This window comes from Phocoena sinus, chromosome 14 (assembly GCF_008692025.1).
Source record: "Phocoena sinus isolate mPhoSin1 chromosome 14, mPhoSin1.pri, whole genome shotgun sequence".
Taxonomy (NCBI): domain Eukaryota; kingdom Metazoa; phylum Chordata; class Mammalia; order Artiodactyla; family Phocoenidae; genus Phocoena; species Phocoena sinus.
The window spans coordinates 798,338-824,577 of NC_045776.1; the positions used below are offsets into that span (position 1 = coordinate 798,338).

The 26,240-nt window shown below is 44.3% G+C and overlaps 1 protein-coding gene across 8 annotated transcripts in view; it reads right to left on the bottom strand.

Moving 5' to 3' along the window:
• Positions 1-26,240, bottom strand: part of ATP9B (ATPase phospholipid transporting 9B (putative)) — a 217,153-nt gene that overhangs the window by 58,534 nt on the left and 132,379 nt on the right. For all 8 annotated transcript variants that reach the window (XM_032654355.1, XM_032654351.1, XM_032654354.1 and 5 more), the window contains 2 exons: positions 18,767-18,927; positions 1,185-1,327 (listed from right to left, as the gene is read on the bottom strand). In XM_032654355.1, coding sequence (XP_032510246.1) covers positions 1,185-1,327; positions 18,767-18,927 — 304 coding nt within the window. The remainder of the gene's footprint in view (positions 1-1,184; positions 1,328-18,766; positions 18,928-26,240) is intronic.

Below are 26,240 nucleotides of genomic sequence, written 5' to 3' on the forward strand. Positions count from 1 at the left end.
TAAAGTTTTTAATTTTATTCAAGACATATTTTCTTTACCGTTTATATAAATATTCTTTTATTTCTGGTTCACTAAGAATTACTAGGAATTTACACCATGAATCAACAAATCAAAAAGGGATTTTAACCCTTAGATATGGCTCTTGTTATAGTTCTGGATTCATTTTGTCTTTTACTTAGTATGTTATGGATTGACAAGAATCCTCTGATGAAAGAAAGAAAAAAATGAAATAAGGACAAAGAGAATTTGGAGCATGCAAACTTAGGGTGGGATAAATCATTTGTGGTGCAGCTCTTTAGGAGAATGTCACTGTTAAAATACCAAATTCACATATCTTATTATTTTCTTCTAATAGCTCATAATTATCATTCTATAATAAACAAGCCCTTTTTGCTCTTAAGAAGCCAATAGAGAGGTGTTAATACAGGTACTTAAAACAAAACTGTAAGGCTGTAGAAAGTTCAAAATACAGAAATATGTCTTTTAAATCTGTAAGAATGTCACATTTTGCTAATTCTGATGATACTCTTATGTTAGAAGATGAAGATTAGCTGGAGGCCAGTTTCAAGGGCTGAGTCTGGGGAGTTTCTTTTATTTAATTTAATTAATTTATTTTTGGGTCTTCGTTGCTGCGCACAGGCTTTCTCTAGTTGCGGCAAGCAGGGGCTACTCTTCGTTGCGGTGTGAGGGCTTCTCATTGCGGTGGCTTCTCTTGTTGCAGAGCACGGGCTCTAGGCGTGCAAGCTTCAGCAGTTGTGGCACGCAGGCTCAGTAGTTGTGGCTCGTGGGCTCTAGACCCGTGGACTTCAGTAGTTGTGGCACGCAGGCTCAGTAGTTGTGGCTCGCAGGCTGTAGAGTGCAGGCTCAGTAATTGTGGCGCATGGGCTTAGTTGCTCCGTGGCATGTGGGATCTTCCCGGACCAGGGCTTGAACCCGTGTGCCTTGCGTTGGCAGGCAGATTCCTATCCACTGTGCCACTAGAGAAGTCCCGAGTCTGGGGAATTCTAACCATGAATTCAATACTCTGCTTCTCAAACACGTGCAGGTGCACGCACACACGCGCGCGCACACACACACACACACACACACACACACACACACACCATAAACGTGTGTGGGCACAGACACGCCAGGATCCCCCCGCCACTAGATGCCTCCAGAGGTGAACGCGCGCACAGAGGTACCTGTCTTGTCGGTCAGCAGGTACACCAGGCGCCCCAGCTCCTCCGGGATGGTGCTGGTCCGGACCACTGTGCCGGGAATATTCTCATCTTTCATAATCATCCACCCGTAGGCGGCTTTGCCCATGTCCAGGTTCACACGCAAACTGCCAAAGAAAACCCATCGCAGTCATTAGTGTGATCCAACACCTCACGTCCAGGTTTTCCATATAAATTTATTTACTTAAATGCACTGTCTTTAATTTACATGGAATAAACAGATCATATTGGATTTCAGACTTTAAGATAAATGAACATGTTGACATTTGAGTCAACAGGTGTCTTTTCCCACGCCCAGAGCGTGTCGGCAGATGCCGGTGAACCAGATGCCCCTACTCGGCCCTCCAGCCCGGTTTGCGACGGCGGCCGGACCTGGGAAAGGTGGACGCAGCGCAGCTCCCCATCCAGGCTCAAAGGGGAGAGCACCATGTGGAAGGAAGTCGCCGGCCTTCCTGGGAATCAACATCTGAAATGGGTCTGGATATCTGGCCCGTCATTTTACAAAAGCAAAGAAGCGTCCGCAGTGTGATGAGCGCCCTGCAGGAGAGGAACAGGCTCCGCGGGGAGGACCGGGCAGGCGGAAGGCCCTCTGAGCGCGCGAGCCCCTGGGCCAGGCCCTGAGACCAGAGGACCAGAAAGGCTGAGAGTGGGGGGCGGGGCCAGCCCGCCTCGCGGAGCCTGGACTTCAGGGTCAGAGCCACGACCCCCGAGCCGGCTGAGCCACGGCCCGAATTACGCCTACGGTGGACCGTCCCGCACCCGCCTGGCATGCACCGTTCTGCTGGGGTGACTGATGTCCACGGCACCAGTACCTGTAAGCTGCCCTCCGACACAACACTGACCGTCTCCTGCCACCGACCAAGAGCTGCTGTGGCCCACCCGTGCCAGGTGTACACACTGATGTTATGTAATTTGATGAAATGGGATTATTAACAGAAATCAAGAGATGTTTTTCCACTTCAGTGAAATGGAATGGTTTTGAAAGATTGGATAGTGATGAGTTGTTTTAAAAAATATTTTTAATAAGGTGTGGGTGAGACAAAAAACATGGAACTTAAATCTTCGGGAAAATTCTCACCAGACAGATCTGTAAAATCATTTTCCCTCCGCCGTAAGGAAATCCAAAGTGGAAATTATAAACCATGCACTACGAATACCTCTTTGTATGAGGAAAACGTAGATTTTCAAAACATACTTAAAAAAAGGGCCAGAGCTCTACATTAACAGACTGCTGAATGAACATACATTTCTATGAATTCATGTAAAATGTAATGTAAACACATATGTGTATGATTTGTCGAAATTCGTTTTTCTCCTTGACCCATTTTTAAGCAGCCCCGTTGTGAAGGACGCGGGCAGGTGGTCCAGGCGGAGGGCCTGCAGGACACCGGCTGAGATGCTCCCCCCGAGGACTGCTCTGCCCTGTGCAGGGTCCGCTGCCCTCTGGCCTCAGCACCCCTGGGACAAGCCTTCTGCGGAGCCCATGGAGCCATCCAGACCGCGACTGGCATTCCCCGGCAGCCCGCATCCAGAGTCGTGCTGCACACGCCTGTCCCCCTCGCGTCTCCCCACACACTCCCGTCACCTTAGACGTCTATGTGTTACTCTCTGACCCAACTTTTCCCCGTGACTCTTTCTCCAAAACCCAAATTCCACATACACAAACTCCCCACGTCTGAAACCTGTTCCCTGGACACCCTCGCGATACCACCATCTCCCACGGGGGGGCAGACATTGTTCTGTGGACAGTCCATCGGGGTCCCGTGTGGGGCTCCAGACTGCTCATCCCTTTTCTGCTTCCAACCAGCAAGGGCCCGAATAAAAGCCTCTTTCCTTTGATGCCTCTACCACACACCATCATCTTCGTGGATAACCACAAAGTTATTCTAAACACGAGTTCAGAATATTTAGGATATTAGAGAACTGTGAAACAAAACAGAAGAGCTTGACAACAGCAAACATTAGTGAGGATGTGGGGAACAAGTATTTTAATGAACTGCAAGGAGAAGTGTAACAGTGGAACCACTTAGAGAGGACTTGGCGGCACGCAGTGAAATGAAGACCAGCCGGAGTGCTCCCGGCCGCGCCTCTTCCAGCCATCGGCCCACAGGAGAAGCCCCGACGTGCGCCCAGCAGCACGTACCAGGATGCCACCCGTGCGGCACTGATCATGAAAGCATCCAAGCCGCCCAGCAACAGTATAGTTAAAATTGGGGCAATAGCAAACCGAGGTACAAATACACTTAATACAATCATATTTATGAATGTTTTAAAAATACACAAAACTTTATAATGTTCGCGGGTCCCACCGTATATGCACCAAGGCCATAAAAACATGAACAGAAAGGACCCACCCCAATTTCGGGAGAAAAATCACCTCTGGGGAAGGCAGGAGCAGAGAGAGGGAAGGTCCATGACTTTATGACATCTACCTTCTTAAAAAGAAAAAGGATCTGAACAAAGACTGAACATGTTAAATCTATGGCAAACACAAGGGCATTTGCCACTAGACTCCGGACCTTTTACTTACCTTAGAAACTTCATAAGTTACAATTGTATAGTAAGATTGCAACTTAAAACAAATGGTGGTCCATCCTACCTTGGACAGTTTTGTTGCAATCCTGCCTGAAAGCACAGGACTAGAATAGAGACCTTCCAAGCCTGGAATTCTGAAGAGCCCCCTGTAAGGACATGCGCTAAGAACGTACCACTGCGGGGAGGGCTGCTTGCTAGCTGTTCCCAGAGCAGCTCTCTATATATACCAGGTGTGTCAAAAATGTTCAGCTGTGTCTAATTTTTTTTACACAGAATATTTTTATTCACAAGATTTTTATTTCATTCGATTAAAAGAATGCACAGGCATGAAATGCAAACCATAAGTGTGGCAAAAAGAGTGAAATCTGGCGACGAAAACCAGGAAATCCAAGACATCCAGGAGTGTGCACGTAGGCAGGCAGACACCCAGGGACGTGGAACAATACTGCACTGAAACGACAGGGGCTGGCACGGGGAAATGTGCCACGGCTCAAGCTAACGCTGAGATACCCCCAGGAAGAAGCCAGCACAGAAGCAGCCCATGAACCGGGAAGGGCTCCCGGGGTTTCGGCGAAAAGTAAGAACCACCAACAAATAAGAGGTCCCTTAGCAACGGTGAAAACAGGGCCTAGATTTAGAGGTAAGAAAATTTCATTTCTTCAAGAGGCTAGAATTTGGAGAGCCAGTAAAGAAAATACCCAATCACAGTAAAGGAACCAAACACCTGGCGCAGGGGTGCGGGCGCCACTGTCCCTCAAGGCAGGACGCTGGGCGTGGGTGGCGGCTACTTTTACGGCAGGTAGGACACGAAAACGTGGGTGGGTGAGCGGCAGCCCTTCTGCATGCCTCCGAGGCAGGCTGGTGAAGCCCTTTAGTCAGCAAGGAGTCACTCAGGCCCAGACTATCACCAGGTAGAACAAGGACAGAGGAATTATACCTTTGTACATCACCAGCCGGGCCTCGTTCGTCCTCATTAACAATCAGACCTAAGACCACTAAGATAGGCTTCAAGTTCTACCGGGAAGTCTGCACCTGACTTAATTCTACCAGGAAAGCAGCAGACAGGACGGACCAACTCCATGTGGTGAAGCTGCTTGTGTCCAACCCTGCGACCTGCCTATTAATAAATGCACACTTGGAAGGCGATCTCCAGGAGTCAGTCATCAGTCAGCGAAGAAAGCCTGCAGGCGAGTCAGAGAAATTCAGATAAAAGAATCACAATTCATTTGTCCATAACCTTCACATCTTACAGATTATAAGACCTGTACTGGTCAGAAAGAAAATCTCTAACTGACAGCGACACAGACCTTGTAAAGCAGCCCCTCACTAGCTCTCGGCTCTTCCGAACCCTGCTAGGAGGGTGAGGACACGGCCTGCGCAAGGTGACCTGCGAGGAGAGCACCGCAGTCCCCGGGCCTCCCCTGCCCCAGGGGCACTGGTCCAGGACGTGCCATCGCCTGCACAGAGCACCTGGCTTGTGTGAGCCCCAGGGGTCTCCCATCAGCTGTAGGGAGGCGCCCGGAAGGGCGGCCAGCCAGGAGGAAAGGCTGGCAAAGTACTGGGGAGTGTCCTGCCAATAGGCACTAAGTAGCAGCCGCCCAGGAAGAGTTCAGGGTGCTAGGAAGGTTGGAAGAAGAAAAAGAAGGATTTTACAGGACTTCTCTGGTGGCGCAGTGGTTAAGAATCCGCCTGCCAATGCAGGGGACATGAGTTCGAACCCTGGTTTGGGAAGATCCCACGTGTCGCGGAGCAACTAAGCCCATGCGCCACAACTACTGAGCCTGTGCTCTAGAGCCTGCGAGCCACAACTACTGAGCCCATGAGCCACAACTACTGAAGCCCACAGGCCTAGAGCCTGTGCTCTGCAACAAGAGAAGCCACGGCAATGAGAAGCCCGTGCACCTCAACGAAGAGTAGCCCCCGCTCACTACAACTAGAGAAAGCCCGTGTGCAGCAACGAAGACCCAATGCAGCCAAAAATTAAGAAAATAAATAAAAAATAAAAATAAATAAATTTAAGGAAAAAAAAGAAGGATTTTACAGGGACTTATCTGTGATTTGGGTGTGGTCATAAGACAGAGTCTCCAGGAGTCAGGGGATAAAGTGAGAGTCAGAGTCACTTGGTAACACGCAGGCCAGATGGCCAACGAACGAGCAGGAGCCTGGTGGGCACAGAGCAGGGGCAAGGCCTGGGCGGGGCATGTGACCCCTGTAAAGACGGCCCAGCTGGCTCCTTGGAGTCGGGAAGACAGGGCTCTTCTCTGTGTGCTGTGGTCTCCTTGCAGCTTTTGGTCGAATTACTTTTGAAGACATCAGCCTGCCTCAGGGATCTCAAGGCAAGTGGGTTCCTATCTGTAGCCGGACGGGCCTTTCTCAAGAGCCTGCAGTCTGCACTGGGCACAGGGCTGAGCGGGAACCAAAGGAGCATCTCTCAGGTTCCTCCAGGTCGTGCTCCTGAGATCCGGGCCAGAGAGGGTTTACCAATACAACCACTGCTATACAGAACTGTAAGAATGTAATACTTCATGAAATACTACATCACAAATCAATACCACTGGACTAGTTTAGGTTGACTACAAACCTAAATCCCCTCAAGGAATGTATAAAGCAGTAGTTACTAGTGAAAAAGGGAATGGAGATAACCTTCACGTTCAGAAAAATAAAGCAGAACTACTGCAGAACGCAAGTTCATGGTTTACAAGTGAAAAACTATTAAAAGGAAAAATACCTTCAACTAGGACAATAATACCATACAGGTAGGAAGTAGAGCTTAAGTTTACTCTGATTCACACGGTACATCTTGATCAAATGTTAGTACAGGGCTTCCCTGGTGGCGCAATGGTCGAGAGTCCGCCTGCCGATGCAGGGAACGCGGGTTCGTGTCCCGGTCTGGGAAGATCCCACATGCCGCGGAGCGGCTGGGCCCGTGAGCCATGGCCGCTGAGCCTGTGCGTCTGGAGCCTGTGCTCCGCAACGGGAGAGGCCACAGCAGTGAGAGGCCCGCGTACCGCAAAAAAAAAAAAAAAAAAAAAAAAGTTAGTACAATAATTTGCTTTTTAATGCAAAAAGTTTCTAGCTCAAACTTCAAACACCAGGTTGACAGAGTAATTATCATCACCATATTTAACTTACTTTTTAGTAATGTTCTAATTTTATGGAATTTAAAAACCCAGACCTCTATTCGACTAGTACTTTATAGTTACATGATTTGTGAACAAAAAAAATATATGTTAAGCCTACTATTTTGAGTATTACAGTAACAGATTATAAGGTAATAGATACCATATATATATTTAAGCTAAATTATGTTGCTAATTTAACAACTGTGAAATTATCTAGAGACCTACTCCAAATAAGTGGAAAAGTCATTGCAAGTTTAGATGGTCAGCTGAACCAGAGGCACTTGTGACCTCTACTGTTATAAAATAAGAAAAATGAAATAAACCATCTTTATGGGCCAGGGTGTTCAGGGGTGTCACCGAGAGGAACATGTATGAACCTGCTTTACACTACAGGAAGAAAGCACAAGGTTAATTTTAGAACATAAGATCATCTTAATGGTGGCACTTCCTTTTCCAAACAGTCTCATCTTACAGCTACAAAAGTGTCTGAGGAGGTAACCTGGACCCTGAGTAAGTGAGGTGTACTTTGCTAAAACATGCGGTGCGACCCCACTGGCGCCCCATGAGGCCTGCTACATTTCAACTTAATTGGTTACAATTAAACCTGCAGCATTTATCAGAACCAGGTGAAACAGCCCCAGCTCACACCAGGCTCCACAGGGAGTGAATCTACCTGAAATAATTCAAACGCTTTCCTCTGAAGTGAGACGTATGTTTGGATCCTAATCTGAGCAAAAGAAAAGTCATTTAAATGACAAGTTTTATCTAAAGTAATCAAAACCTTTTCCTGTAAATTGTCATTTAAAGGAAAAAGCACAGATGCTATTTTATCTGAATTTCCCCCCCAAATTTTTCATTCTGTGATTCTTTAAAATTTTCATGACACCACCGATGGCAAGGGATGGTTCCAAAATGTTTTCACTAGGTGAATTCACCCACGGCCACGCACTGGGAAGGTAATATTCTGTTACTGGTTTGACCCTTTCTCCCGGGCTTCAGACTGCATACTCTACTGCCTACAGGGTATCTGACCTCAGATTTACCACAAATACCTTTAAATGAATATATGCACGATGGAGGCTAGTTTTCCCACTTCCTCCCCGTCCTGTGCCAAACAAAATAAGAGCAAATTTATTCTTGCTCAAGGAGGAGGAGACACTTCTCCCACCAGTGAATGGTGTGAGCTACCCGTCACCCAAGCCAGAAACTGGAAGTGATTCTAGGTTCCTTTTTCCAGATAGTCCACTCCTGTCACATCAACCCCCTTAAATTCCCCTGAAGCTGCCGCACTGGGGGGAAGCATGGGTTAATGGAATTTTACAGGAATGATGTTACATATGACTTGTATGGATTCCTAATTCCCAAATGTACTAGTTCCATGATCTGGGCTGATGACTTGACCCTTCGGAGCCTTGGTAACAGCACCTGGAAAATGCCACGTGTCAGCAATAGCGCATCAAAGCGGGTGACTGAGAGTCATGCTGGTGGAGCAGATGATCACTGGCCCTGAACAGCCAGAGAAGGTTTCACAGAAAAGGCAGAGCTGAAATGGAAAGCATGGGGGTGGGCAGCACGTGGGTGCCACCTAGGAAGGCAGGGGGTCAGCCAGGCTCCGGGGCTCAGAAGACATGGACGTTCCGCCACTGGCGGATCGGATATTCCCCCCAATAGGCTAACTGCCCCTGTGATTTGTATCCACTGCAACACACAAGAGGATAAACAAAATGTAGTCTTGGGTCCCAAGGAACAGAAAATCTAGTTAAGTATGGAAGGTAGTTGAAACTGGTAGAAGCAAAATTCTAAACCACATTATCAAGTTTTGGAGTGGGCGTGGGTGGACTGGGGATTCAAAATAAAGTAGTGTTTCAAAAAATAAATTGAGCCTCAGTGTTCAAGGTGGACGGAACCAAAGAAAGCCTGGAGGTGGCACAGGCCGTGGGCTTGGTAAGCACGGGTCCTGCAGTTCTGAGAGCGCGTCTCCCACGTCAGGAGGACGGGCACAAACCCAGAAGGTTCTTCAGGGAGAATCAGTCCATCTTCTCAGGTCCCACAACAACCAAATACTGATCAGAGGGTCAAATCTTGGGGTGAATGGAGACAGAGGAATTCAGGATTCTCCCAGCGGTTTCAGGCCGCATTTGGAGCGGGGGCGGGGGGGGCTTGCAGGGCTGTATGTGCACACGTGCATGTAAAACATCTGTGTAGCAACAGTACAAATACCCACAGCAGAAGTGAGGCCAAATAGTCTGTGTCAATTATGTGAAAGAGTAAATATTCCTATTAAAAATAGCACGTCTCTCAGTTTCTAAACAAATAAATCAATATACTAATTACAAGCAATTTAACAGATACACCTTAAAATGTCTCCAAAAGTCAAAGGATGAAGGAATAGCAAAAGGAAACAGGGCAAACATGCCAGATCCAGCAGAATCTTAATAACGAAGTTGATGGAGGGAAAGGCGGGGGCAGAAAGTCACGAGCCTCCCCGGCTGCAGAAGCTCAGCTCAGCTCGGCTCTCGTCCCGAAGGGAACACTGCCCACGGCGAACCCACGCAGCGGGGCCCCGGGGCTGGCAGGAGGCGGCCCCGCGCTCTCAGAGCCTGCCCTGCATGGCCAGTGGGTACGGCCACCCCCGTGCTGGGCCTGGACAGTCCACACTGCCTGCAGGCAAGCAGTGGCACCGGGAGGCTGGTGCCCCTCTCGGGAGTTTGCCTCAACGGATTGGAGAGAAGTACTCGCTTTTCACGAGTGTAATTTAAGCAAGCAGAACGTGAGCCCGAGGCCTCCAACGCCATATGTGTAGCCAGGTGAGAAGGGCGCTGGCCAGAGGGAAGCAGGGTCCACAGGCGCGGCAAGAGCCCGAGGGCACGCCGGGCTCCCTGTTCCAGCCACACCCAGACAGCAGCGGCCGTCCTTCCCCAGGGGCTGTTTGGCACGTCGGTTATCCCCCTTTGCCTTACACTCACATCATCTAAAAACTGCATCAGTAGCTCTTTCATGAAGAAACACCATAGTCTAGTTAAAAGGCAAATGAGGTAGTAAATGTATTTGATAAGACGAAAGAGGTACTCAGCATTCTATTAAAGGCCAACACCAATTGATACAAGAAGCTGAGTGTAAGAAGAGCCAGAAGGACAAAGGCACCAAGAGCAGAGTCACGCTCCTGGCGCGCTGCTTTATACACAATTTCGCCCCATGGAGAAACCGGTGAGAACGCTTGGGGTGCAGAGGCTGGGAGACCTGCCCGCGGCCAGAGCTGTCATGGCATCAACGCAAGAAAGCAGGCTCACACCCCCTGATTCAAGAGCCTGCAGTCTGCCTCTAAGACAGATACTCACTCTCCTAGATCAAGGGTGCTTTTTAATGACTTCTAACTTTGAAATAGTTTAGACTCACAAGAAGTGGCCAACAGGACAGAGAGTCCCGTGTGCTCTTCACTTGCTTCCCCTGAAGGTAACATGTTGCACGACCACTGCATGTTACCCAAACACAGACCCGAAGCGACAATACGGTTAACTCAAATGCAGACTTGATCCAAGCTCTGCCAGCTTTACACACACTCTCTGCTCTGTGTCTCACGGAGAGACTCCCATCACCACCCTGTCCACCCGTCTCCCCCAGGACACAGACGTTTCCATCATAGCAAGGATCCTCCTACCCCTCCCCCTCGAGTCACACCTGTCCCAGCCCTACCCATGGCAACCAGTGATTTATTCTCCACCATTACACTTTTGTAACTTCAAGAACGTTATGTCCAAGTTATCATATGGATCAACAGTTTATTCCTTTTTATTGATGGATAGTATTCATTGTATAGATATGCTATAGTTCGTTTATCCAAGTGATGTTTTTTTAAAAGCCTTCATTTCCCAGGTTTTCTATGATATAGTTGTATCTTGTTGTTAAAAGAAAGCTTGGTGCATTCTCAAGAATAAGGTTTATCATATTTGAGACCTCAAAATTTTAGGTTAGGAAGTACTGCCATGGAAGTTAATCAAATTTGTATAACTTCCTTTACACAAAAATTGCAGGGAATTCCCTAGTGGTCCAGTGGTTAGGACTTGGCGCTTTCACTGCCATGGCCTGGGTTCAATCCCTGGGTGGGGAACTAAGATCCCACAAGCTGCAGAGCACAGTCAAAAACAAAGAAAAATTGCAAAAAAGTTCTGTGACCTAGGGTAATGGGAGGTATTTTATTTGAATCAATGTTCCCACTGAAAACAATAAGAAATACTGTATAATTTTTTTAAAAAATTCTTAAAAGAAGTAAAGAACTGAGTAGATAGTGAGAAATTTCTGGACTAAATCCAAATCAGCTACCAGAGAGGTCAGGGACGACCATACAATCTCCTTTGCCCTGAGAGTACACGCCCTCCCCAGGAGTTTGGACTTGCTCTTCCATAGTCCACCTGTGCAAGGAGCAAAAGTAAAGACCAGGAACATCAAAAGGCGGAGGTCCAACAAGAGGGCCTCCTTCCCATGACGGGTGGGGCCATGAAGGGCTAACTCTCAAACTTAGAGAGAACCTGGGCCAAGGCACCTACATGTGGAGATGGAGCCAGGCTCACATTTCCTGAATAATTCGGTAACTGTGAACCTTGAACTTGGATGAAGATGTTCCAAGACAGGCAGTACCTCCAAGTACACAGTTCAGAAGCAGGGTATTTGTGTTGGAAAAACATATTTTCATCTTTTATTTCAAATGATTCCTATAGTTAGCTTTTTAAATATAATTGCAAACAAACAAACAAAACCCAAATAAACCACAGCACAACACAACAGCAAACACCACACAGTACCCAGTCAAACAACATACCATGAACAAGAGCCACGAGGAAAAAATACAAAAGAACAAAACAGCGAAAGGCATCAGATATTACACGTGACAGACACAAACTATAAAACACCTGGATACACAAGAACAATTAGAAGAGTGCTTGCACAGAATAGGCAAATATAAAAACGAAACAGCCAATGTGATATAGAAATTGAATAAAATTTTTAGAACTAAAAAAATACCAATAACTGAAATTAAGAAACTGATTGGTTTAATAGCTGATTAGACACAGCCAAAGATGAAATTAGTGACTTGGAAGACAGGGCACTAGGAATACTATTTATTAATAGAATAAAGCACAGAGACAAAAAGGTGGGAAATACAAAAGTAAAAACAGGAGAAACAAAGGGTACAGTGTGGATATCTAACCAACCTTGAAAGAGAGGTGACAAAATAGGGCAAAGGCAGTATTTAAAAAGACAAACTAAGAATTTTCTTGGATGAATGAAAGAAACCTATCTACAGATTCAAGAATAAACATTCATCTAGATATTATATCAGAGAGCAGGACACCAACAACAGAGAGAAAATCTGAAAGAGGCTGGAAGGGTCACAGGTGAGTAAGACTTAAATGACAGCTAGTAGACAGCAGCCATGGAAGCCAAAAGAGAGTAAAATAATCATGACAACTTAGAAATCTATACACAGGTGAAGCTATTTTTCAAGAAGAAAAGCCAAGCAAAAATCTAGAGAGTTCCCAACAAAGACCAGCACTAAACAAAAACTAAAAAAATAAATTTCTGACAGAAGAAAAATTATTCTATGTGGAAGGTGTGAAATGCAACAAGAAAAACAAAACATGGATAAACCAAAATTAAGAGGGAATCTGTAGGAACTTCCCAGGTGGTCCAGTGGTTAAGACTCCACACTCCCCATGCAGGGGTTCCAGGTTCGGTCCCTGGTCGGGGAACCAGATCCCACATGCATGCTGCAAACTGGGTGTCTGCATGCTGCAACTAAGAAGTCTGCATGTTGCAACTAAAGATCTCTCATGCCGCAACGAAGATCCTGAGTGCCACAACTAAGACCCAGCACAACCAAAATAAATAAATAAATAAAAAATTTTTTTTAAAAGAGGGAATGTGTAAAACAGTAATATTGGGCTTCCCTGGTGGCGCAGTGGTTGAGAGTCTGCCTGCCAATGCAGGGGACACGGGTTTGAGCCCTGGTCTGGGAGGATCCCACATGCCGCTGAGCAACTGGGCTCATGAGCCACAACTACTGAGCCTGTGCATCTGGAGCCTGTGCTCCGCAATGAGAGGCCGTGACAGTGAGAGGCCCGTGCACCACGATGAAGAGTGGCCCCCGCTCGCCACAACTGGAGAAAGCCCTTGCACAGAAACAAAGACCCAACACAGCCATAAATAATAAATAAATAATTAAAAAAACAAAAAAAACCCAGTAATATCTTGGAGTTTAAGAATAACTACAATTAGAATAAATGACAAAAATGGATTAAGTCAGAAGGGGTAAATGGAGTTAAACACTTCTAAGGTGACATGCAAAGGAAATGATTACCTTTAGACTTTGAGAAATTAAGAATGTTTTTAATTTCTAGGATAAATACTAAAAGAACAGAAACTGCTTATAAAACTTACAAACTACTAGAAAAAAAGTGGAATTATAAAAAATAATAAATAAAATGGTAAGAAAGGAGACAAAATATAGAATAGTTAAGTCACATTAAAAGCACAATATAAAATGATAGATTTAAACTAAAAATATAACAGTATTACAATAATTGTGTATGCACTAAATAGTCAAAAATTATGGGAGTAGATAAAAATTAAACTTTATGCTATTTACATGAGACACATATAAATACAATTACACAGAAAAGTTGCAAGTACAAAGATGGAAAAAGACATGCCAAGCAAATTAAAGCCAGCTGGCATTACTATATTAACATAAAACAAAGTAGAATTTAATGCAAAAAACTTTAGTGGAGATAAAGAAAGTCCCTTTGTAATGAGAAAATGCCTAATTCAGAAGAAATATATAGCAATTTAAATTTGTATACAAGAGGGAGGAGATATGGGGATATATGTATACATATAGCTAATTCACTTTGTTATACAGCAGAAACTAACACAACACTGTAAAGCAACTATACTCTAATAAAGATGTTAAAAAAAAATTTGTATATAGTCAATGCCAAAGTCACAAAATATATGATACCAAAAACAGACAGAATTCCAAGGAAAAATAGATGAATTCACAATACCGATCAGAGGTTTAAACACAATCCTCAGTAACTGTTAGAAAAGAAAGAACAAAATCAAGCAGGGGTACACAGAAACTGAAAAACAAGACGAACAATCTTGACCTAACGGACATATAAAACAGTGCAGCCAACAATTCAGATTCCATGTTCTTTTCAAGCACACAGCGAATGTTTACAAAAACCAAACTAAACACCCTGCAACTAGTCTCAACATATTTCATAGATCTGAAATAATGAATGTTATGTTTTCTGACAACAATGTAATAAGTCAAATATGAACAAAGACATACTTAGAAAAGTCAAATATGGTTGTAAACTAAGAAATAACTTTGTAATAACTATGGGTCAAAGAAGAAATCACAGTGGAGATTTAAAAATATTCTGTAGTTGACAATAACAAAAACACTATACATATGAAAACTTTTAGGATGCAGCCAAAGTAGTACTTACAGAGAAATTTATAGCCTCAACTGCATATATTCAAAAAGGGGAAAAACCGTGAAAACTAGTGAATTAAGCATCTATCTGAAGAAGTAAGAATAATACAAACCAAAGAAGGTAGGAGGAAAGAAATAAGGTAAGGTAACATTAATAAAACAGAAAAATATTATATAGCATAGAAAATCAATAAACTCAATCTTAAGACTGTTAAAGTTGACAAACCACTGGAAGACTAATCAAGAAAAAAAAGAGAAAGGGCAGAAATAAGTATCAAGAATGAAGATCAATATCACAGAGCCTACATATAAGAAGAGATAACAAGAAAACACTATTAACAAAATTTAATTTAAAAACTTTGAGGGTTCCCTGGTGGCGCAGTGGTTAAGAATATGCCTGCCAATGCAGGGGTCACAGGTTCGAGCCCTGGTCCCAGAAGATCCCACATACCGCGGAGCAACTAAGCCCATGCCTGCAACTACTGAGCCTGCACTCTACAGCCCACGTGCCACAACTACTGAGCCACGTGCCACAACTACTGAAGCCCATGCACCTAGAGATCATGCTCCACAACAAGAGAAGCCACCGCAATGAGAAGCCCTTGCACCACAAGGAAGAGTAGCCTCTACTCACCACAACTAGAGAAAGCCTGCAGCAACAAAGACCCAACGCAGCCCCCAAAAAATAAATTAAATTTTTTTAAAAACTTGAATATTTAGGTACAGTTGACATACTTCCTTAAAACCGTAACTTTTCCAAAACTGACTCAAGAGGAAATTAAAAGCCTGAAAGCAGCTTTTCTAACTCTTTAAAGTTAACTGTTTAAACTATAACTAGTTAAGAAATATATTTAAACTAGTAAAGAAATCAACTCTGTCAAACATCTTTCCACAACAAAAAGTTCAGGCTGACATGGCCTCCTTTGATGTAAATATGTCCAAGGAATAAATAATTACAATTTTAAACAAAAATATTTTAGAGAAGACTCATCAATATATTTTATGAGAATAGCATAATCTTGACACTAAACACCAAAAGAATGATGTGAGAAGGAAAGCTATAAGTCAATCTCACTCATGTAAACCAATGCAAAAATTTCACAAAAATTACAAGCAAATGGAACCTGGCAAGCCTCCTGCACACCCGCTGATCCGACTGCCCGACCTACAGAACATGAGAGGAAAACTGCCTCCCAAGCCACACAAGCTCTCATCGACATCAGCGTTTACACAAACACACCCTATTGGCAAGAGGTTCTCAAGTGTTGCTCGGAAGGAACGCGCTGTCGCCTCGTGGAACACCATCGTGCTTGTACCGCCCACATCCGCCTCACGTGGGTAAACCCTTCCTGACCCAGCACTGGCAAGACGGTTGCTTCTGACCGACTAGACTGTTACGCAGCATTTTAACGCGTACGCGCAAAGAACATCATCATTAGAGACACGTAACTGCAAGCTGCTGGCCTGAGGGACTCTGACGTGCCCTGTAAAGTGTTCTGATCGTTTGCTTTGTGCTGTCAGTGACACAACGATCTACGGAACATACGTTCATTTTAGAGTTACAGGAGTTATGACTTGTACTATTTTCCTTGACAGACACAGTAAACTGGATCAGGTGACTCAAACATCTTTAATTCTGTAGAGAATTTCTATGAAACAGCTTTTCTTCCTTAAGCTGGAAAAGCCTTTTAAGAGTGTTAGGTCAGACAGATGTAGAGAACAAACATATGGACACCAAGGCGGGGAGTGACGGGCGGTGGTGGTGGTGGTGTGATGAACTGGGCGATTGGGATTGACATGTAGACACTGATGTGTATAAAGTTGCTGACTAATAAGAACCTGCTGTACAAAAAAATAAATAAAATAAAATTCAAAAAAAACAAGAGTGTTAGGTCAGTAGAAGAAAAAGCACTTTACTTTTCAGAATTGTGTATTCTGCAAAACAAAAAAAATTTTTAATCTATCCTTTATTAAATGCAGAAGCGTATTTCATAAATACTAAAAGTATCGCTACTCATAGTTTAATGGAAACTTTGCAATGGGAAAGCAAACTTGGTTGAGTCAAATGTAAGCCTTAGGCCCCTAAATCAGTGCCCTCTATACTTTTTACGTTTTATGGTTTTCATCCCTCTGCTAAATCTGTATAATTGCATCCTCAGACTGTGAAAAACAAGGAAAAGTATCGTGCTGAAGTAGGCATGAGATATTATGAAGCTAAACAGAGGTACAGTCATAATTCTGTCTAGTAAGTCTCTCCAAGCTTGACTGAATATGTTACCCTAAATAGAAAATTGTTGATGGAAAAACTAGAACAAGCCAGATTTGCAGAAAGCCTTGTACCTTTCTCATTTTGTAATCAGACTTTTTTTTTTTGGCCACACCATGCGGCACGTGGGATCTGAGTTCCCTGACCAGGGATCAAACCTGTGCCCCCTGCAGTGGAAGCGCAGAGTATTAACCACTGGACCGCCAGGGAAGTCCCATATAATCAGACTTTTTAAAAGGATATACAAAGCATGCACTCCGATGTTCACTGCAGCTCTGTTTACAATAGCCAGGACGTGGAAGCAATCTAAACGTCCATCGACAGATGAATGGATAAAGAAGATGTGGTACATATATACAATGGAATACTACTCAGGCATAAAAAGGAACGGAATAGTGCCATTTTCAGAGATGTGGATGGACCTAGAGATTGGCATACAGAGTGAAGTAAGTCAGAAAGAGAAAAACAAATATTGTATAATATCACTTATATGTGGAATCTAGAAAAATGGTACAGACAAACTTACTTGCAAAGCAGAAGTAGAGACACAGATGTAGAGAACAAACTTAAGGTTACCAAGGGGGGAAGTGGACGTGGGATGAACTGGGAGATTGGGATTGACATATATACACTATTGATACTACGTATAAAACAGATAACTAATGAGAACCTGCTGTATAGCACAGGAAACTCTTAAAAAAAAAAAAGGATATACATACTGACATTGTCAGTTTACTAAAGAAAGAAGTTAAAGAGAATTTAAAAAAATAAAGAGAATAAATAAAGAGAATTAAATAAAATATTAAAAAAATAAAAGTTGAATATTGTTCAATGGTTTCTATCAGTTAAAGATAGAAGGGCCCCAGAAACAAGAAGGCCTTTCGCATCATACAACAGAAACAGTAGTGAGGTGACATCACATAACATTTCAGAACTGATATAAGCAACAGAAACGAAGAAAAACAAGATTAATGAAAGCAAAGGAAAAAACCCTGGGAATTCCCAAGAAAAAAAGATGTGCTTAAGAGATATGGGAATAGGAGCTGTCTGTTGGCAGCTGCAGAAGGACATGCGGGAAGGACTGGGTTAACAGCTAAGATGGGCAGTGCTGACCCTGAGACTCAGCCCCAGGAGGCCGGCTGAGCTGGCACTGGGTGGGGCTCGCAGTGGGGTTCACATGGGGCTGCGGGGTTCACACCAGGCTAAGTGGAGTTCACACCACGGGGCAATGAGATTCACACCAGGGTCAGTGGGGTTCACACCAGCGGGCAGTGGGCTTCACACCAGTGGGCAGGGGGTTCACGTCAGAGTCAGTGGGGTTCACACCAGGGGGGCAGTGGGCTTCACACCAGTGGGCAATGGGGTTCACACCAGGGTCAGTGGGGTTCACACCAGGGTCAGTAGGGTTCACACCAGGGTCAGTGGGGTTCACACCAGCGGGCAGTGGGATTCACACCAGGGTCAGTGGAGTTCACACCAGGGTCAGTGGGCTTCACACCAGGGTCAGTGGGCTTCACCAGGCAGTGGGGTTCACACCAGGGTCAGTGGAGTTCACACCAGGGTCAGTGCGGTTCACACCAGGCAGTGGGGTTCACAGCAGGGTCAATGGGGTTCACACCAGGGTCAGTGGGCTTCACCAGGCAGTGGGGTTCACACCAGGGTCAGTGGAGTTCACACCAGGGTCAGTGCAGTTCACACCAGGCAGTGGGGTTCACAGCAGGGTCAATGGGGTTCACACCAGGGTCAGTGCGGTTCACACCAGGCAGTGGGGTTCACACCAGGGTCAGTGGAGTTCACACCAGGGTCAGTGTGGTTCACACCAGGCAGTGGGGTTCACACCAGGGTCAGTGGAGTTCACACCAGGGTCAGTGTGGTTCACACCAGGCAGTGGGGTTCACACCATGGTCAGTGGAGTTCATACCAGGGTCAGTGGGGTTCACAGCAGGGTCAGTGGGGTTCACACCAGGCAGTGGAGTTCACACCAGGCAGTGGGGTTCACAGCAGGGTCAGTGGGGTTCCCTCTTTCGTTCTAGGTGGATCATTTCTTTCACACTGAGAACAATACATTCAATAACATCATATTCAGTGAAACCAGACGTCTGTTTTTCTTCATTCTTAAACCTACCTTATGGGAATGATGTAGGAGAAGAGCAGGAGAAAGCGGAAGAGACTGCGGTACCAGGGACCTGAGAATCCCTGCAAGGTCACCATGACAACTGAGAGGGCAACCAACGCCAAAAACAGCGCTTTGGTCAGCTGATTGAGCTCAAGGTCCAGCAAACCAACCTGAAAGAAAATGAAGAGTTAGGACAGAACCACATTCTTAAATTTTCTTTTGTACTAGCTTTCATTATACTGAAATACAAAAATGTACTAACTTTACATTTTCTTCTGTAAACTTCTCCTGACACTCACACTTCTTTCTGAAAAGCCTTTTAGAGATTGAGGGAGAATTTCTGAAAGTGACCCATGGTCCCCAGAGCATTTCCAGAAAGAGTCTACTGAGAAAACACGAGTCCTGAGTACCCAACCCCAAAAAACTCAGATCCTTTCTCTAGATAATGAGGTTACGACCAGCAAGTGGACAAAAGGGGATGCGGGACGAGAGCCGCACGGACGGCCCGGCCAGTTCTCCGGGAGCACACGCGCCTTTTCCTCTGCACGTGCCACGTCAGGGAATCACTTAGGATTTTCTTCAGAACAGGACAGTATGTCTGTCATCCCTCTCTGCCAAGAGTCTCCCTGAAAAGAACTTCTCTTAATTAAGAAGAAAAGCAACAGGTGGAGTAGTTAGCCTGCAATGACAACTTGTTAATTTGCAGAAGTCCTGTACTTTAGGTCCTCCCAGTAAGGCACACAACACTCCAATTCATCCTGTGAGTCATTTGCCAGCTGAGCAAAACGTGAGGGAAAATTATGTCAATAAGAATTAGTTCCTTTTTTGTGTGCGTTCTGTGTGGGATCTTGGGGACAGTAAGAACGAGATACCCAGACACCATCCATTCTACAAGTGAAGAGAACACAGCTCTTCTGAAGCATGTGGCTTCAATTTCAAGCCCAGCACCTCCACCAAGTCCTGCTCCGTGCTTAGTGTCATTGCTGAAAGACTACCGGGCAATGCAGCGTGGGGGGCAGAGAGAGGAGCGGGGAGGGCGGCGCCAGGCTTTGTAGAAGGGCTTTAGAGCCACAAAGAGGACAAGAGACGCCGTACGGCAGTTAAGATCCCTCAAGACTCTGTGTTTAGGCTAGTCTGGCTCTGCCACCTGGCTGCACAACCTTGGGCAAGCTGAGCATCAGTTTTCCCATCTGTAAAATGGGCTGTAACATGTCTTCCTGACAGGACCCGGGGGGAAAGAGAGGACGCACAGCACAGGGAGCACAGCTTCTGGTAGAGAGCAAGCCTGCATGCATGCTACTACTATTGTCATTACTATTATCATTGTTATTATTATTAAAAACCTGGATTTGAATCTCTGCTTACTAACTGTGTGACCTTGGGGAATGTTCTTACACTCTTTAAGCCTCACTCTCCTCCTCTGCAAACTGCTGTTACCCATCTCCTAACAGAGGTGCCTGGAGAAGCCCAAACAATGTGGCAAAGCTCACTGTCACTACTGGTCACCCTCAGGCCAGGGCACAGCAGGTGCTTAACAGAACTGCTTATATGTAATTTATATGACACTAGCAGAAGACTGAATCCTATCAGGTTATCCATCTGCCATCTGAGTTTCTTCTGAATCTGGTACAGATTTTGAAAAAGAGAAATTAAAAAAGAAAACATGATTACCAAAACTATACTATTATTCTCAAATTTAAAACTTTTAGAATTACTAACCTACTTAATACCAGTTTATTTTGGAATGCCTTTTGAATACCATGTCTTTGGCCAATAAAAAGCTAGCCTTTTCCACACTTCACTGTTTAGTTTATATCTGGTTTTGATTAGGGTTTGCCACAAAGGCTCATGAGAACGTTAGAACCTGTAGTTACAAAGAAAGCACAAAACTTTGTCAGAAAACCCAGTTAAGTGCAGCAGTGAAGAAAACTCATTCATTATACAAGCAAGTTTAAATACCTACTACATTTTTTGCTGAACTCTATGGTTATGAAAAATGAGTCAACTATGAGATTTTACCCTTCAAGAAACAGCCAATCTAGTAGGAAGTATAAGGCGAACACCAGTAGTATACCCTATAGAAGAGAAATCTTCTCTAACCAAGCTTATGGGGGAAGTCACTTCTTAGAGCTGCCCGTCATCATTACTGCTGTTGGCTGACACCTCACGGCCTTTAGAGGCTCCAGAAACCACGGGAATGACAACAGGGACCCAGAAGCTACACCGCTGGAAGTCTGTCTAGCGCACTCGCCCTACCTCCACACCAAAGCCAACACTACAGGGTCTGCGCAGTGGTCTGGGAGCCACGGGTCCCCACCTGCAAGGGCCCTGGAGGTGGGAGCGGGGGCCAGGGGCGAGGCCGCTCTGCAGCGTCTGCGCCTCCAAGCCACCACCCACAGAGGTCCCGCCCCTCCAGGCCCCACCCCACCACAAGGCCCCGCCCCCACTAAGTCCCTCCCCTCAGCAGGCCCCTCCTCTCCACAGCCACCACCCCGGCAGGCCCCGCCCCCTCGCCTGGGACACGCGGCCTCCTCTGGTCGCGCGCGCTCTTCAGACTCGGAACCCCAGGGACTTTAGGCAAGTCCTAGAGATGCGCTGTCTCCTGTGCGCAGCTTGTGCGCAGATGAGACCCTTCCCGGCCAGGCCGGCCGTGTCTGCAAGGCTCTGCGGGAAGCGCCCTGCCCCCCTAGCGGTCACTTCCAGCGCAGTGACCGGGCGAGTGGGCAATGGGGCCAGCCGGTCCGGGCTCGCCACCTCTGGGCCGGGACGAGCAGCGGGAAGGACCGCACCAACGGTTCTGGAAGCTTCGCCGGTGGAGCGGGACTGGGCTCCGTGAGAGCGGCGGCCAGGACCATGGCGCCTGATTTATCAACTCCATTTAAAAACCGGCAGAACCAGGACAAATACCTTGCAATTTCCGCTACTTCAACTACTATATAGTTTATGCTTGAATTATTGAGAAAAATAGGGTTTTGGATTAAAATGAAGAAAAATTAAGCCAGGGAAGTAGAGCATGTTTCAAAGCCCGGGCCCTCTGCGGTGACAAAGACGGCCTAAGTTCCAAGCCTCGCGGAGGGTCAGATGAAGTCATTACTCATTCAGTCAGGGAAAAAAGACTCAATTACCTCAACGTAAAGATGCTATCAATGAATGCAAAGTGCATATTTTACTCTATTCATCCAAATCCCATTAAAAAGTGAAAGGAATGATTTAATCTGGCCTTCCAGAGTTGGCGTTTTTTGTAATAAAATAAAGAATCACTGTCTTGCAAAATGCATGACCACTGCCTCACACTTTCCCCTGCATCATGGCAGTGAAGGACTGTAAGAGCTGGGACAAAACAGTCAGGAATGAGGACAAGGTTTCCTTTGAAAAAATGACCCATAGAGGATGGAAACATTACAAGCAGCCCACTGCACATTGATACTCAGCTAATTCAAAGTATTAATACCTTTCTAATTGACGAGGACACATGTGGTCAACTGCCTGACTGGTGACTATAACTAAATGTCGTCTTCACCAACCCCTTCTAATTTAAAGGACGAATGAAATGTTTAGCAGAGAAAACACAGCTTCTCAGTAATGGGCTGTTCCCTGCTTTCTTTCAGGAGCCTTCCTCAACAATGATTATTCTTCCTCGAACATAATTGCAACCGAGCTATAGTATATAGTATGATCTTTTTTGGGGTGGGGGTGGGGGTGGGGGGGGTGGTCAATTCTAACAAAGCACAGTGAGAAGAAAAGAGATACTTCAACTATTTTTCTAAAGGTCACTTTCAATTTATACTCATTTCACTAGAACACCCTTAAAAGTTTCTTCAACTTGTCTAAAATGCAGTCTGGACTCAAAACTATTCAATATGAAAGCTAGTTAACTTTAAAGCTACAAATTCTATAAAGAAGGTGATAGCCTGAGTTTTGATGTGAAACTCTTCTTTCTTTCAAAAATTTCCTAGAACATCTGAACAGGCCAGATAGCTTTTACTATGATTTCAAGACCTTTTTAACCCTAAGGTATATTATTAATCAGTTGAAGTAATTATGACTGTATAAGAAAAGGTAAGTACACTAGGAAGTAATTTTCAACATTTTTGTAATTTCCTATATTAGTAAAGCAAATTTTCTTCCACTTGTCATAATATTTGTTTGATTTGAAACAACTGTGATAACAAAATTAAATACGCTACTGGAAATTTTAATCTCCAAGGGAAAAATCTGTGCATAATGTCTAAGATGCCACAATGGCTCTGGGAAGGGGCTGCTCTGGGATAATGAACACAATAATTGCCTGTATAATCTAAAACGCTACTAATGGCAACGATCACAGATCCACTTAGCTCCTCTTAATTTATGTACCAAGTTTTCAACAGCTAATGGTTCTCAGTAAAATAATGGTTTATACCAACAATGAAGGGTAAATACGGTATCCTCCTGCTTAATCAAGAAAAGATCAGTCAGGTTTTTTAAGGCACCGTGGACGAATGAGACCCCACCTTATCTCAGTAACACAATGCGTTTCTAGCCGATCTCAAAGTCCCCCTAAGTCCCCAAGAAATCAATGTAGAAGTCTCGTGTTATAAAAACTTAGTAGCAGAGAAAACAGAAGGCATAAAAATAAGCACTGCCAACTGCTCCTCACGTGATGTTACCCCTGGATCAATGTTATGTGAACAGCCAAGTACTGTAACCTTGCTTCTAAAACTCACATTTCCTTATTTGCTACGTGAATGTATTTTAGTATAGCAAAACCATAAGATGCAAAATGTGAAAAAGCCAATTTAAACTCTTGCAGAAAGCTAAATATCATTTTAATTTGTCCTATATTTTCCCTGTAAATATATCTCAATTTGAAAAACAGAAACGCCTCCAATCTACTAGCAAATGCACTCACGACGACTCTACACAGACAGAGATACAGCTTCACACGTGAGAGACTACTTAGGGGAAACTATAACATTACCGTTAACGTTGTTTATCTTTTAGCAGCTAAACTATTCTCGGATCAGCCCATCAGCCCCACGTCATTCAGAATTTGGATTGTGACTACAGAATTGACATAGGGCTACTGCTTTAACCTAGTTGAAATTCCTATAAAAAAACACATTTCTTGGGGCTTCCCTGGTGGTGCAGTGGTTGGGAATCTGCCTGCCAATGCAGGGGATGCGGGTTCGAGCCCTGGTCTGGGAAGATCCCACGTGCCGCGGAGCAACTGGGCCCGTGAGCCACAATTACTGAGCCTGCGCGTCTGGAGCCTGTGCTCCGCAACAAGAGAGGCTGCGATAGTGAGAGGTCCGCGCACCGCGATGAAGAGTGGCCCCCGCTTGCCACAACTAGAGAAAGCCCTCGCACAGAAGCAAAGACCCAACACGGCCATAAATAAATAAATTAATTAATTTTTTAAAAAGTCAGGTGCTGTGCTATTTAAAAAAATAATAATAAAAATTTAAAAAATTAAAAAACACATTTAAATATCTTTGAAACAAATCGGTCCTATATTTTCTACTTTTAGTAGAATCTTAAAAATAAGAAAAAAATAAGTACATACCTTCAATTCAAATAATTGAAACTCTTACACTAAATCTAACTCCTAAATCTTACAGCAATAACTTTTTTCCAGTTTGGAGTTTAAATTAAAAGTATTAGTTTTTTTTTTTTTTTAAAGCGATGCGATGTAGCCCTTTTTTTCTTATTCTCCAGTTTATTTATTCATTCATCTTTGGATATGAACGCCTCAGTCCTAAGCGTCTGTCCTGCACGCAGGCGCCACCCACCCATAGACAACTCGGCTATTATCATTTACTGCCCCAGTGATCTGCGAAATAAGAAGCGCTTCTTTTAGCCGTTCTAGTCTATTGGCTCAATAATCTGTGCGTTAAAAGCTCCCTAAGTAAGTATCAGCACGATAATTCTTAATGTTATATCACCTTAATTTTTAAAAGTCAAAATCTATATTTACACAATAAACATTTAAAAGTCTATTCTGAAAGAATATTTCATATTCTACATTTTTACCTGTGAATAAATTTTGCCTGACTATTCTATATTCAGCATTTAAGGTTTCTTCCTTGCTTACCAAACAGTTATCACATAAGATATTTTTTTTCTTGAATATTTAACATTTAAAAATAAAATGGGGGGACTTCCCTGGCGGTCCAGTGGGTAAGACTTCGCCTTCCCATGCAGGGGTGCGGGTTTGATCCCCTGCTGAGGAGCTAAGATCCCACATACCTTGTGGCCAAAACACCAAAACATAAAAGCAGAAGCAATATTGTAACAAATTCAATAAAGACTTTGAAAATGGTCCACATCAAAAAAAATCAAAAAAGAGAAAAGAAAATGTGATTATATTTTTTAGATAAACAAAAAAAGCCTTAATGCAAAGCTCAGCTCCTCAGCAAGGAAGTACAGCCTCTTTCCATGTTAATGTGAAAAACTCAGGAGAGGGGGGACCCAGTGCAAGCCCTCACCTAGTTTACACAACCTTGGTACCGATCAGCTCCGTGTTTAGGACAATGCACGTCGTCAGATCACTGTCCGCTAGACACGATAAACATGTTGTGAAGGGTGAAATTATCCCTAAAATCTACGAACATATTACTTGCTGAGTTTGAAGGGGGCTTCACGAGTGCAGAATGCGGCTGTCTTCTCAAGCCGTCAACCCACCAGATCATTTGAGAAATTTCAATAGTGGCTTGAGCATTTGCTACAACACATATCCACGTAACATTTTATAGTCATCAAAAATGCCAGAAAATAGCACATTATCTATGGACATATGGACATACACATATACACACGTCCGGTCTGTTTCTGCAAAATGCGGACTTACTTTTGTATTCATGCTGGACAATTTGGTCAAGGCTGTTACTGTCTGACAGCCTCTGTCACAGTAGAGCCTTTATTAAGGCGTAACCAGTATATTAAAAAGTCATCAGATTTAAAGCAATATAGTGACTTAAGTGGTTAGTTGAATTTTTTGTTCTAATGATTACTATGAACTATTTCAAATAGGCTCAACTTGTGACACATCGAAAGCCCATGTTTTAAAGCAAAGATGAGTGTACACAAATATGCAAAACGGTCCTGGAAACCGTCTGGAAATTTAATTTGTACTCTATGTACACAAACTACATGAAAATACAGCACTGAATATTTTCAAAGGGACCATAATTTTCTAATGTACAGTAGTTCCGGCCTTATTTTACAATAGTCCACACAGGTTATTTAAAAACCAGGGATGCAAGGAGACTACACCACACAGACCACTATCAGCCCAGCACTATGCCGAATATGATTTGTGTGCACTGCTGTCATGTTTCCTGTTGATATTCCCTTGTTGCTTTTATAAAAACATTTCTCTCAGCTGGGGAGAGAAAGCAAAAGCCAAGGTGCAGTATGTTGCGGCTTCGCCAGCAGAGGGCGCTCAGGATTGTTGCTTTTTTTGTTTTCGAACGCTGAAAGCCTGCTTTTTTTTTTTTTTTTT